Consider the following 14904-nt stretch of genomic DNA (forward strand, 5'->3'; position numbering starts at 1 on the left):
AACAATGTTCGCGGTTCTGACACAGTATGAGACACATGTAAGAGATCCAACACACATTGATGCTACAGGAGTTTCACGAGGGTGCCAGATGAATATAAAGAAGCCAACCAGATATCTGCAGGTTGTGAATCTATTTTTTGCTTGTGGTGTACAGTTGAAGAGAATGTAGACAGAATCAATTACATCCACTACAACGTGCAAAAGCTAGGAAATGGGACACAAAGTGGTTTACAAGCAGTTCACGATCGATTAGCTGCAACTTCCCTCATGGCATCAAAAACCAATAGCCCTGGACGTGCTATTGGCCGAGAAAGGAGGGGTATGTGCAATGTTCGGTGAACAGTGCTGCCCTTTCATCCCTAACAACACTGCTGCTGATGGCAGCCTCACCAAGGCCGTAGCAGGGCTCCGTACGCTCAACAGTAAGATGAAGGAGCACTCTGGAGTCTGGACCACTATGTGGGACTCCTGGATGGATGCGTTTGGGAAGGAAAGAACTTTGGTGTCCTCTGTCCTAGTCTCCAGAGCAGTTTTTGCTGCTATTTTAACCTTGTGTGGATGCTGTTGTGTTCCCTGTCTGCGTGCTTTGCTTAACCGTCTCATTGCTACAGCTATTTCACCCATGGAGAACAACATGGAGCAGCTGTATCCTTTGCTTGGCAGCGATCCCCAAAGTGATGATGAAAGCAACGATGACGACGACACGGAAACTCCTTTTGATTTGACGAAACTGTGTCCTGATCCAACAGATTATGACTCTGACATGTTTTAAGAAACTTCTGAGTGTAAATGTATTTGTGCTCATGAAAATGATCTTACAGCTGAAAATCAAACACGTGGCTAAAAGTGAGCAAATAAGTGATAAACAGGAGGGAAATGTTGGAGTAATTGTGCATAAAGTCATCTCATATTTACTCAAACTGCCGTTACATATAATCTAACCTTACTTGGTGTGTGTGTGTGTGTGAACAGCTCATTTGTGTAGAGTTGTTTTGCAGGTGGAAGAAATCAGATAAGCGTGACTGTTGATGAGTCACCAAAGAGGCATCTGTGAAACACCGACCCTGCTCAGCTGATTAATGACAGGACATGTTTTAAGGCTTCCTTAGAGTTGTAAAGTCATAAAGACAATGAATGGTCCATATGTCTGGAGTTGCAGCTGTGTGCCCCTCACCTTAAGAGCTGTAACTCATTGTAACTCGTTGTATTTTGGAACCAGCGAAAGTAAATAAAGAGAAAGGGTTCGGCAGAGAGAACTTCAGAGCGGCAGGAGGTTGTAACTGAACACATCTCTGTCCGTTCTCCCTGCAAGTAAAACATAGAACTCTTGTCTTTCTCTCTTTTGTGAAGTTTTGGGTGTTTTAGGCTTGAACCTGACACCTGTACATGGCTTAGGTAGTTTGGCATGACCAGAGGGTATTTAGGGAAATGGACAGGAGTGCTGGTGAGGCTGGCATGTAGCGATGGGTCGTAGGTGGTAAATGCTGGACGCCTGAGGAACCCAAACTCGCCAAGACGAACATAATTGAAGAGTTGGGTTGACGGGGGAGAAGATGCATCCTGCACGGAGGGTCTGGATGCTGGGGATGAGGAGGTCGGCTGCAGAGGGTGAGAGCTTGGAGCGATATGGGATTCTGTGTTCCGTAGGTCGGATTAACACGCTTATGCAGGGGTACAAATATAAAAGGAGGGGCGGGTGCTCCGGCGAGCTGTATGGGTTAGTATATGCAATCATTTGGATTCAGGAATGAGAGGGGGTTGGCGATGGAGTTAGCCTGAAACGTGAGCGGAGCGGCTGAGTTAAGGCTGTGGATGGACATGTGGGGTTGAGCGGCCTTGTTGATGATGTCGACGGTAATGTGGTCGTCTGGATGGATTTAAGAGAATTACCACTCATGACCCCAAAGAACGGCAGCAACAACAACGAGGCACGGCTCCAAAGCGCAGGGGGAGGAGAGAGAAGTTCAGAGGCGGACGTCTACCACAGAGGTAACGACCGACGCTGAGGGACAGGGGGCTGCGTCAGTGCAGAGCCCGAAGTCGCCGGATCGAGGTCACAGATATTGTTGGTGAAGGAAGATGAAGTAGAAGAGCCCGAGCTGGGAGGGGTTATGGGGGCAGATGGAGCCGAGGGGGGCGTCTTCACATGAATTTGATTTAAGTTACAGTGAACTTCAGAACAAAAGTCATCTCGGGACACTTCACCTATGGAGTAGGTAAAGACGGCACTCTACGACTTAATATGGTTCACACAGACCCAACAATTCCCCCATGAGCGACAACCAGGGGCACACAGTGGCAACGAAAACCTTCCCCTATACGGGCAGGAACTGGAACAGACCCGGCTCTATGGAGGATGGCCGTCTGTCTTGACCGGTTGGGGAGGAGGAAAAGGAGAAAAGAGAGAGAGAAGTGACAGACAGTTGGACAGAGAGACAAAGACAGACATCCGTGGAGGTAGAGACAACCAGAAACATGACGATTCGGAATAACCAAGGGATGCTGAATGATGGGGTGAGGCATGAACGGGGTCAAAGGGAAGAGATGAGGGAAGGAAAGGAGCAGAAGGGGAGGGATCGGTCGTTACAGGGTGAGGGATAAATGGGGTCGAAGGGGAGGAACAAGGTCGGTCTTAGGACGGAAAGGGGGGGGGTCAAAGGGGAGGGATGAGGAGAGGGGCCGGTCATTCCGGGACGAGGAATGGAAAGGACTCGAAGGGGAGGGATCGGCCGTTGTGCAACGAGGGGTGAAAAGGGGAGAGACGAGGGGAGTGGTCAGCCGTCGCGGGATGAATGGATGAACTGGGTTGAAGTTTGGACGAGTGTCTGGGAACCATCAACGTATGGGGTGAGAATTAGCCGGTCTGATGTCGCTGTGATGGCTGTGGCTGTAACTTTGGTAGGCTCGTGATGACCAGCGCTCGAGAATTTCCATAGCGTGGTCTGGTACGCCCTGCCCGGAAGAGTGTATGTTTGAACATCATACAGCGCTCTTTAATTAAAATTAGCCTGAATAATGGCCTTCCTGCTGACCCATAGAGGAGGAGTGGTCAGAGTACCGCTCGGGTAAAATCCTGATTTGACAGGATAGGGATAGAATGAGGAAATGAAGGGCGGAGCTCCATAGCTGGCAGGGGCTGCAGGTACCCTAACAGCTGCCCAGTGGCTAGAGTTACAGAAAGCAGGGGCGGATCTCTCCACCTGGTCCTGGGTCTTCCCCCAGGCCTCCTCCCAGCTGGACGTGCCTGGAACACCTCCCTAGTGAGGCGCCCAGGGTTCATCCTTACCAAACTCAAGTTCCATCGTCCCCTCACTTGTTAACAAGATCCCGAGGTACTTGAACTCCATCACTTGGGGTCAGGACTCATTCCCGACCCGGTTCAACAATCCACCGGTTTCCTCCTGAGAGCCACGGCCTCAGATTTAGAGGTGCTGATCCTCATCCCTGCCGTTTCACACTCGGCTGCGAACCGATCCAGTGAGTGACCGACGACGCCATCAAGACCACGTCATCTGCAAAAATCAGAGACCAGATCCTCAGCCCATCGAACTGCAGCCCCTCCCCACCACGACCACACCTAGATAGATCCATGAAAATCACAAACAGGATTGGTGACAAAGAGCAGCCCTGGCAGAGGCCGACCCCCACCAGGAACAAATCCGACTTACTGCCAAGGATCCGGACACAGCTCCCTCTTTGATAGTACAGAGATTGGACGGCCCTCAGAAGTGAACCCATACTCCCGCAGCACCTCCCACAGTATCTCCCGAAGGACCAGGTCATATGCCTTGATGAGCCAACTCTGAGGCCCCCTTTTTCAGGATCCGATCCCATCCAGGAAAGAATCTGTATATTTTTAGTGTGATACCCCTGTAACTGGCACACACCCTCTGGTCCCCCTTTTTAAACAGGGGAACCACCACCCTGGTCTTCCATTCCTTGGCACTGTCCCAGACTTCCATGCAATGTTGCAGAGATGTGTCGACCAGTACAGCCCCTCCCAACCCAAAGCTTTCAGCATTTATGGATCCCGGTGGTGGTCCCCGGGGTTTCTTGTTGGTTCCTGTTTTTGTCCACCCTCAGGTTCTCTAGTGGGGCCACACATCACATCCCGGTTTGCCTGCCATCCTGGTACTTCCCGCACCTTGTCCCTGATTCAACGCCACTTCTGGTGGCCAACCATGGCTGCAGACACCTGTGAGTATGTCAAGGCATGTTCTGTTTGTGCTCGAGGGAAAGCTACTCATCGGCCACCTGCAGGTCTCCTCCGTCCTCTCCCTGTGCCCAGTCGTCCTTGGTCCCATATCGTTGTGGACTTTGTCACCGGACTGCTGTTATCCCAAGGTAATGACACTATTCTTACCATTGTTGACCGCTTCTCCAAAGCGGTACATTCTGTGGCACTGCCTAAGCTTCCCTCAGCTACAGAGACTGATGAATTACTGGTGAACAATGTGCTCCGGATCCATGGCATTACATCGGACATCGTGTCAGACAGAGGCCCCCAGTTCACGTCTAAAGTATGGAAAGAGTTTTCCCTGGCATTGGGTTCTACAGTGAGCTTGTCTTCGGGATACCACCCACGGTCCAATGGCCAAACGGAGAGAGCCAATCAAGATCTGGAGAGTGTGCTGTGCTGCATAAGTGCTCAGAACCCTGCCTCCTGGAGGACTCATATCACCTGGGTGGAATACTCTCATAACTCTCTGACGTCTGCAGCTACGGGTTTGACTCCTTTTGAAGCCTCTGTTGGTTATTTACCTCCTCTGTTCCCTTCCCAACAGCAGGAGATCGCTACCATCGGTCCAGCTAAACCTCCGAAGGATCCGCAGAATCTGGAGAGCCACCAAGGCTGCTCTTCTGCGCACCCAGGACCAGAATCGGAGGTTGGCGGACCGGCGGCGTACTCCAGCTAAGGACATTCCCCTCAGTGTGACTTCCAGAAAGCTGTCTCCCAGATTTATTGGTCCTTATGAAATTGAGTCCATTTTTAACCCTTCTGCCATTCGCCTCAAGCTCCCTGCGTCATTGAGGGTACATCCCATCTTCCATGTCTCCAGCTAAAACCTGTTTCCACCAGTACTCTGTGCCCTCCTGCCGTCGCCCCACCATCCCCCCGGCTCATCGATGGACACCCGGCCTTCACAGTCAGTCGCATCCTGGACGTGTGTCGCAGGGCGCGGGGATACCAATACCTTGCTGACTGGGAGGGATAAGGCCCAGAGTAGAGGAGTTGGTATTCCTGGGGGCTCATCTTGGACCCCTCTCTTCTCACTGACTTCTATCAGGCACATCCCAGAGGACCAGGTAAACCGTCTGGAGAAAATCTTTGGGGGGTGGTACCGTCATGATTCCATCATGGCAGCCCTGAGTTTTCCTTGTGTTTGTTGTTGTGTCCCTGTCTGTATTATTCCTCCTGTGTCTTTCCCCCCGTCTGTGCTGTGTGTGCATGTGGGCGTGGCTTCTTCTCCACAGGTGAAGCAGGTGAACTCACTCTACAACCTAGCCTCCTATAAAGCCACTAGTTTCTCGCCAGATCGTTTCGTCAGTCTCCGTGGCTGTTTGGATCCTGGCTTCGTTGTATTTTTGCCCTGTGCTCTGTGCTTAGCATGTGAAGCTAATCTCTTTGTGTTTTTGCTACCTTGCTTCAGATTACTGTGCTTGCTGTGCAGTCCTGAGCGTTGCTTCCTCCCTGCCTGCCTGTGGACCTGCCTGTGGACCTGCCTGTGGACCTGCCTGTGGACCTGCCTGTGAACCTGCCTGTGGACCTGCCTGTGGACCTGCCTGCCTGTGAACCTGCCTGTGGACCTGCCTGTGGACCTGCCTGTGGACCTGCTCCCCGGAGCTCTCTCACTGCATCGCCATTCCCCTACAGCGGACCCCACATCACGCCACCTGCATCCACGCACTCCTCAGTGACTCCACCTCCCACATCAGGATCCTGGGACCTCGCACCACCCCTCCACCTCGCACCTATGCTTGCACCCTTTTGAACATTGAAGACTGTTTGTTGCCCTTTGAACCAGAGTCGAGTCGTGCATTTGGGTCCTGATCCAACACAAACCATAACATATATATATATATTTTATACTCACAGACACCAAACTTACTCCAGGGGGATTCCTGAGAAAAGGCGTTTCCAAGAATGGATGAACCAGGAGCTGCTCGCCCTCTGAGCGCTCACACTGCGACGGCGAGGACCAGATCCACCTCAGGAGGAACCTGCTGATGTTGAAAGTGATGAAATGAAGACACGTGGACCCTCAACATACAACAGAAGCATAGATTTTATTAAAAGCTTTTGGAAACATTAGAAAACATGGAGATGGTTCCAGATGCTTTCCACATTTGAAATATACGACATCATGACTCAGAAAGATCGATTCCTCTCGTCACGTTTCAGGAAGAGTTTCTAGCTAAAGTGTTAAATGTTGATGATCAAAGAGGTGAAATCAGATCAGTGTGTGAGTGTGAGACAGATCTGCTTCACAGTGCAGAGTGTGTGTGTGATGGTGAACACACTGAACTTTGATTTCAGCAGCTGATCTTCAGTGTTTCTGTGCACAGGAGAGACTCAGACCTGCAGAGGACACACAGACACTGAGGAACCAGGTGACCAGAGCCTAAACCCAGGATAAAGAGGTTCAGTGAACGTGGTGTTGAAGGTGTGGAGGTGGATCAGTGAGTCAGAGGAGACTCTGTAGAAGGACAGAGAGCCGGCAGGACAGTCCACATACACTGCTGCTCTGTGAGAGACGGAGGAGGTGATGGATGTTACTCTGTTATTGTGTCTGACGGAGTAACCATCATCATCAGAGCAGAGCAGACTCCAGGACTGATCATTCCCTCCAAACACACAGTCTTTTCTGTCTCCTCTCCTGCTGATTCCTCTGTAACTCACTGATATAAAAACATCTCCTCTCCACTCGACCTCCCAGTAACAGCGACCAGTCAGACCAGTTCTACACAGCAGCTGAGCCCAGGAGTCAAATCTGTCTGGATGATCAGGATATGACTGATCCTTCTTCACACGTGTCACCTTCCTGTTGTTGTCAGACAGTTTGAGTCTTCTGTGTACTGTGTTTGTGTCCAGTTCCAGTTCACAGGCATCTGATGGAGAGAACAAGACACAACACAGCTGCAGGTTTTCATTTGTGATGTAGAAAACTGAAGGCTTCCTGAACACAACTTCTATCTGTCAAACTGTGAATACGGAGTTTAAAGCAGCACCTGAAGGCAACACAGCTCTTCTCTAATGTCAGAGTCCAAAGAAGAAGGAGCAAAGAGAGCTCTCTGTTGGCTCCACTGCTAATGAAATGGACCCATTAGTTCTGTTGGATCACTGACTTCACTTTGGGGTCTTTGTGGATTTGAAATGGATTCAGTTCTAAAATCTTTCTGCACAAAAACAGAAGCTGGATCCTGATTGAAACTCTGGAGAAGTTCATGTTTGTACTTCAGTCCAGAACATGTCAAACTCTAGTGTAACATGAGCAGCTGAGTTCTCCTGAATCACACTGAAAACACACTCACACTTCCTCAGACCAGGTCTCAGTCTCTGTGGTCCACCATGGTCCATCCTGCAGGAAGACACAAAGACACCATCAACTTCACTCATCAGGTCCTTCAACAGGAACCAGAGTTCATCAGTTAGAGACACAAACAGTCTGTCTGTCCACACCTGAGAGAGTCCAGTCTGTCTGTCTGTCCACACCTGAGAGAGTCCAGTCTGTCTGTCTGTCCATACCTGAGAGAGTCCAGTCTGTCTGTCTGTCCACACCTGAGAGAGTCCAGTCAGTCTGTCTGTCCATACCTGAGAGAGTCCAGTCTGTCTGTCTGTCCACACCTGAGAGAGTCCAGTCTGTCTGTCTGTCCACACCTGAGAGAGTCCAGTCTGTCTGTCTGTCCATACCTGAGAGAGTCCAGTCTGTCTGTCTGTCCACACCTGAGAGAGTCCAGTCTGTCTGTCTGTCCACACCTGAGAGAGTCCAGTCTGTCTGTCTGTCCACACCTGAGAGAGTCCAGTCTGTCTGTCTGTCCACACCTGAGAGAGTCCAGTCTGTCTGTCTGTCCATACCTGAGAGAGTCCAGTCTGTCTGTCTGTCCACACCTGAGAGAGTCCAGTCTGTCTGTCTGTCCACACCTGAGAGAGTCCAGTCTGTCTGTCTGTCCACACCTGAGAGAGTCCAGTCTGTCTGTCTGTCCACACCTGAGAGAGTCCAGTCTGTCTGTCTGTCCACACCTGAGAGAGTCCAGTCTGTCTGTCTGTCTGTCCACACCTGAGAGAGTCCAGTCTGTCTGTCTGTCCACACCTGAGAGAGTCCAGTCTGTCTGTCTGTCCACACCTGAGAGAGTCCAGTCTGTCTGTCTGTCCACACCTGAGAGAGTCCAGTCTGTCTGTCTGTCCACACCTGAGAGAGTCCAGTCTGTCTGTCCATACCTGAGAGAGTCCAGTCTGTCTGTCTGTCCATACCTGAGAGAGTCCAGTCTGTCTGTCTGTCCACACCTGAGAGAGTCCAGTCTGTCTGTCCACACCTGAGAGAGTCCAGTCTGTCTGTCTGTCCATACCTGAGAGAGTCCAGTCTCCAGTGTGGATCCTTGAGTCCAGCAGACAGAAGCTTCTCTCCTGAGTCTCCTGGATGATTGTAGCTCAGGTCCAGTTCTCTCAGATGGGACGGGTTGGAGCTCAGAGCTGAGACCAGAGAAGCACAGCCTTCCTCTGAGACCAGACAGCCTGAGAGACTACACACACACACACACACACACACACACACACACACACACACACACACCAGTGTAATAACATCAGTGCTGGTGGAGAACCTCGTTGAGGCGTCACAGTCGGTGAAATTGCATTTCTTCTTTGTCGTGCTTCTCTCTTCTCTGATGAGTGTTGAAGCAGACAGAAGCATCCATATTCAACATCCACTCATCACTAACTCGGCCTTATTCATTCTTCAGTGTTATTCATTTATCCGACACATCACTTCCTGTATTTAGACAGACGACTGAATGTTTACTGTTACTAAGGCAACAGCTGACAGCTGATGTCAGCTCTGACATGGTGGACTCCCAGAAGACCAACCCCACACTGCTGCACAGCAGTTGCTTTGGGAATATTAGAAGTGTATTGATATTGAACATGTGTCCAAATTGCACCTAACACTGCTCTCACTTGGCTCCCCAGTAAAACAGCTGCCAAGTGTGAAGTCGATCGGATGAATGGTTCTTGCAGGGACACACAAACAGACAAACAGGACAATGCACAAACTGCTCTCTAGTAGGAAACAAAGAGAATCAGAGTTCAGAGGGTCATCATTTTAAAACAGCAGAGCACCAACCTGAGAGTCTCCAGTCTGCAGTGTGGACTCTTCAGTCCATCAGACACCAGATCCACTCCTGAGTCCTGCAGGTCGTTGTTACTCAGGTCCAGATGTCTCAGACTAGAGGACTGGGAGCTGAGGACTGAGGACAGAGCTGCACAGCTTCTCTCTGACAGGTTACAGCGACTCAGTCTGAAGAGGAATCAGCAATACATGAGACAGTAATGACAAACAATGGTTGTTAGTTCTGAATGAATAAAAACTACATTAATCTGATATTCATGTGAGCACGTACAGAGCTTTGTTGGAGGCTTTGACCACTGGCAGCAGCCTCAGAAGAGCCTCCTCTGAAGCAGAGTACTTCTTCAGGTCAAACACGTCCAGATCTTTTCCTGATGTCAGTAAGATGAAGACCAGAGCCGAACACTGAGCAGGAGACAGTTTATCTGTGGAGAGACGTCGTAAACTCAGGGACTGTTGGATCTCCTCCACCAGAGAACGATCCTCCAGTTCATTCAGACAGTGGAACAGATTGATGCTTTTCTCTGCAGACAGATTCTCACTGATCTTCTTCTTGATGTACCGGACTGTCTTCTCTTTTGTCTGTGAACTACTTCCTGTCTGTGTCAGCAGGCCTCGTAGGTGTTTCTGGTTGGTCTTTAGTGAAAGACCCAGGAGGAAGCGGAGGAACAAGTCCAGGTGTCCGTTTGGACTCTGTAAGGCCTCGTCCACAGCACTCTGGTAGAGACGTGTTGGTTTAGTTTTGTTTCTTGTTTGTTCTCCTGACAGCAGGTTGACTCCAGAGTTGGTGAACGTCAGATGGACATGAAGAGCAGCCAGAAACTCCTGAACACTCAGATGGATGAAGCAGAACACCTTGTCCTGGTACAGTCCTCTCTCCTCTTTAAAGACCTGTGTGAACACTCCTGAGTACACTGAGGCTGCTCTGATATCGATGCCACACTCTCTCAGGTCTGACTCATAGAAGATCAGGTTTCCTTTCTGCAGCTGCTCAAAAGCCAGTTTCCCCAGAGACTCGATCATCTCCCTGCTCTCTGGACTCCAGTGTGGATCCGTCTCAGCTCCTCCATCATACTTGATGCTCTTCAGTTTGGACTGAACCACCAGGAAGTGGATGTACATCTCAGTCAGGGTCTTGGGCAGCTCTGCTCCCTCTCTGGTTCTCGTCACTTCCTCCAGAACTGTAGCAGTGATCCAGCAGAAGACTGGGATGTGGCACATGATGTGGAGGCTTCGTGAAGTCTTGATGTGGGAGATGATTCTGCCGGCCTGCTCCTCATCGCTGAATCTCTTCCTGAAGTACTCGTCCTTCTGTGGGTCAGTGAACCCTCGGACCTCTGTCACCATGTCAACACACTCAGGAGGGATCTGATTGGCTGCTGCAGGTCGTGTGGTGATCCAGAGGCGAGCAGAGGGAAGCAGTTTCCCCCTGATGAGGTTCGTCAGCAGCACATCCACTGAGGTGGACTCTGTAACATCAGTCAGGACCTCAGTGTTGTGGAAGTCCAGAGGAAGTCGACACTCGTCCAGACCGTCAAAGATGAACACGACCTGGAACTCTTCAAACCTGCAGATTCCTGCTTCTTTGGTTTCACTAAAGAAGTGATGAACAAGTTCCACCAAGCTGAACTTTCTCTGCTTCAGCACGTTCAGCTCTCTGAAAGTGAATGGAAATGTGAAGTGTACGTCCTGGTTGGCTTTGCCTTCAGCCCAGTCCAGAGTGAACTTCTGTGTTAGGACTGTTTTCCCAATGCCAGCCACTCCCTTTGTCATCACTGCTCTGATTGGTTCCTCTCTTCCAGGTGAGGCTTTAAAGATGTCTCCACATCTGATTGTTGTTTCTGGTCTGTCGTGTTTCCTGGATGCTGTTTCAATCTGTCTGACCTCATGTTCATCATTGACCTCTGCACTCCCTCCCTCTGTGATGAAGATCTCTGTGTAGATCTGATTCAGAAGAGTTGGGTTTCCTGCTTTAGCGATCCCCTCAAACACACACTGGAACTTCTTCTTCAGGTGAGACTTCAGTTCACGTCGACAAACTCCAGAAGGACTTCCTGAACGAACAAAGAACAAATGAAACCAGTGAGTGGACCCTACAGAAAACCAGACAACAGAACATTGAACACTGGCTGTATAGTTCCTCCTCCAACAGTTTCATTCAGCTCATCAGTGGAGGACAAACAGCCTCTGGTCTGATGCAGATGTGTGCAGCACAGTTTGGAAATGTAAACTTCTCCCATGCTGCCTCCATTTCCCTTTTCCATCATGTTAAAGACGTTCAGATCCTCTTACTGCTCTGCAGACAGTCAGCCAGCTCCTCCTGCTTCATTCTCCTCAGGAACAACTGTGTGATCTTCAGAAACGCCTCTCTGCTGCTCCTCTGCTCTTCATCCTCACTGTCCAACACCTCCTCATCCTCCCTCTGACTCTCTAAGCATTCTGGGTAATCTGGACTCAGAAGCTTGTGGATCCTCTTCAGCTCGTTCTTCACAAAAGTGACGATGTTCTCCTCCAGCAGCTGGAACAGAACGATGAAGTGGATTTAAACTGCTTCAACACAACATGTGATTCATCAGGCTGTTCCTGAACGGCCCCATCATCATTGAATATGGAGTTGATGAAGTTCACAGTCAAAGGTGTGTTTGCACATGTACGCACCGTAAACACTGAGTCCAGGTGTGTGTGATGCTGCTGAGCGGACCGATCAGTGGGAACCTCGGAGCGCTCCTGCTCAACTCTGCAGAGAAAACATCAAGTTTAGGGACATTTACGGACTCACATCTGTCCACAGGTGATTCATGCTGATTTGAAGACAACATGAGCAGCAGCTGTGTCTCAGGAGGCAGCAGGACAGAGAGGTGTGTGTTTCAACACAAGTAGAGAAGCAACACACACATCTTCTGTGTACTTCTGTAAAGTCATGAAACTGACAGTTGTGTGCTTTGTAATTGAGTTGAGTCTTAAACAACATTTGACTCTTTGAGAACAAACATGATGAATGTACGAAAGATGTGATTCTTCTTCTGAGAAATCAGATAATAACAAACTTCTCTGTGAAATGATTACCTTCCATCAGCAGGTCGTCCATCTTTAAAGCCAATAAGACGACCTTTAGACCGGTCACTCCTCATGGACACACAGCTGGGTCCAGATCCAGGTCCAGGTCCAGGTCCAGGTCCAGGTCCAGGTCCAGGTCTCTGCTTCTGCATCCTGACACACACAAACTATGAAAAGCAGTTTGAAATGGAAACAATTCTTTTGACCTGATTAATGAATTAGTTTTCTCTGTTTGTCATGATCCTGATAACACGAACACAAAGACTTGTTTGGACAGTCCAGTGTCTCGGTCCTTCCATCATCTGCAACTGCTTATTCCTAACGGGGTCACGGGGGACTGGAGCCGGTCCCAGCGGACTTTGGGCGTAAGCTGGAGGGTGATGGGGATTATCATCAATTTCCCCGGCAGAAGTCTCTGAGATAGTCAAACAAGTCCACCATTGCAAAGCCTCGATGTTTGACGAGATCCGTCCAGAGATGCTGAAAGCTTTTGGGGGGGGGGGGGGGGGGGGCTGTCTTGGATGACAGGTCTCTTCAACATCATCCTGTTTTATCCACAAATGGATACGGTCACGGCCCGGATGTGAGAGGACGCTGGTGTCTATCGTCCCTCGTCTGTGTTGATAGCTTTGTTCCTTCCTTGTCGACTACTCCAGCATCTTCCCCCAACACTGTGACTTCTATGCTCCTGAATACTTGCTCCTCTAACAATGAAGCCCTGCTCACCCATGACATCATTACTGACAGAGGAATGGACATCATATGTTTGACTGAGACATGGCAAAACCAGCAGAACTTTCTGGCACTCCACCAAGCCACACCTCCTGACTATGTGTTCATTCAGAAGCCCCCCTCCGTGGGCCGTGGTGGTGGGTATGCTATTGTCCATGGAGCTGACATCCTGGTCAAAGAACTCCCAGTACACAATATCACCTCATTTGAGTGTGTTGTGTTCGAACTGGCTGGGTCTGCTCCGCTCCATGTTGTCCTCATTTACCCCCCCCCCCCACCTTAACCTTCCAGCACATTCATGTAAGAGCTCTCTGAATTGCTCTCCTCCGTCTCCTCCTTGTCTCCATCCACACTCTTGCTTGGAGACTTCAACATTCATGTGTAATTCCTGTCACTGCTGGACTGCCTTAACATCACACAGCATGCCCAAGGTGCCCCCCACGCCAAAGGGCAAACACTGGATTTGGTTTGTTCCACAGGCTCACCTCCCTCCCACCTACAGTGCCTAGACCTAGCTGTGTCTGAGCACCATGCCATCCTCTTCACTGTTCCGGTCTCCGCGCCCATGCAGTGGTCAAAACGCACCATAACATTCTGGAACATAAAATCTGGGTGCACCAGGCCTATCCAACCAACCTGATCTCAAGTCACATGCCCTCAGTTCCGCCTGATACCGGGGTAGATGGCCTGGTAGCCCACTATAATTCTGCTCTATCCCTCAGCCTTGAGTCTTTCATCCCCCTCGAGACCCGGACCATCTCTGTCACCGCCCTGCCCCATGGTTCACCAATGAACTCTGCAGCAATGACCTCCTCACCGCTGCTGACTCTGGCAATGTCTCCTTCACTATACTCCTCAACCGCCAATCCGACCACCTAGGCCTCACCACCACAGCCCTCTCCTGGTTCCAGTCATACCTCACCCACATGAAACAGTATGTCACCATAAATGGCTCCAGCTCCCCACCAGCCCCAGTCAACCAAGGCGTTCCCTAGGGTTTCATGCTCGGTCCACTCCTCTTCACCATCTACATGCTCCCCCTCTGTCGCATCATCCTCCACTATGGACTCAAATTCCATTGTTATGCCGATGACACCCAACTGTATCTCAGCACCGCTCCATTCATGCAGCTCTCCCCAAAGTGTCTTATCAACTGTCTTCACAATAAAAACCTGGATGTCATCAAATCTACTTTAACTCAGCACCAAAAAAAGGAGCTCATGGTTGTGGCCCCCAAGGCACTGCTCTGGGTGCCACAACCATGAGCTCTTCCAGGCTTGACGGCTGTAACACACGGTGGGGTTCACCCTGGGCAGGTGGGGGACAGGGCTGGGCTTTGTAACCAATCCTGTTTGAGATATTCATGGACAGGATATCGAGGCGTAGGGTTACAGTGTCATCGGTCAGTGACCTTCAGCACTCTCTGGATCGGTTCAGCTCAGCAAGAGTGAAGCTGCTGTCCCTATCAGGGTCAGGACTGCCTGCACAGGGTAGGGAGTCCTTGACCCAAGTGAAGGAGTTCAAGTAACTCGGGGTCTTTGGAGCAATGGAGTGTGAGATTAGCCAGAGAACTGTTGGTTTTGCATTCACTTTAAGAAACACAAGAAACAGAGAGTCAGAAAATAAAGTTCAGTTTACAATTCTCACCTTCCATTAGCAGGTTGTTCATCTTTAAAGTCAATTAACCAGCCCTTAGACCGGTCACTCTTCATGGACACACAGCTGGGTCCAGATCCAGGTCCAGATCCAGGTCCAGATCCAGATCCAGGTC

General features: G+C 50.1%; 2 protein-coding genes across 2 annotated transcripts in view; both read right to left on the reverse strand.

Annotated features, from left to right (window-relative positions):
* Positions 1-14904, reverse strand: part of LOC310966501 (NACHT, LRR and PYD domains-containing protein 3-like) — a 57920-nt gene extending 43016 nt beyond the window's left edge. Inside the window, 2 exon segments of the mRNA XM_083940253.1 lie at positions 12411-12554; positions 14781-14904. Of these exon segments, the coding sequence (XP_083796379.1) occupies positions 12411-12554; positions 14781-14845 (209 nt within the window). The 5' untranslated portion in view covers positions 14846-14904.
* On the reverse strand, positions 6270-12144 carry LOC310966818 (NLR family CARD domain-containing protein 3-like; the record flags this gene model as incomplete). The annotated part of the gene is made up of 7 exons (XM_083940746.1): positions 6270-7110; positions 7534-7580; positions 8569-8742; positions 9342-9515; positions 9619-11398; positions 11637-11862; positions 12124-12144. 7 exons carry the CDS (start codon positions 12142-12144, stop codon positions 6575-6577), a joined length of 2958 nt encoding a protein of 985 aa, XP_083796872.1. The 3' UTR covers positions 6270-6574.

This window comes from Echiichthys vipera (assembly GCF_963691815.1).
Source record: "Echiichthys vipera genome assembly, chromosome: 3".
NCBI classification, from domain to species: domain Eukaryota; kingdom Metazoa; phylum Chordata; class Actinopteri; order Perciformes; family Trachinidae; genus Echiichthys; species Echiichthys vipera.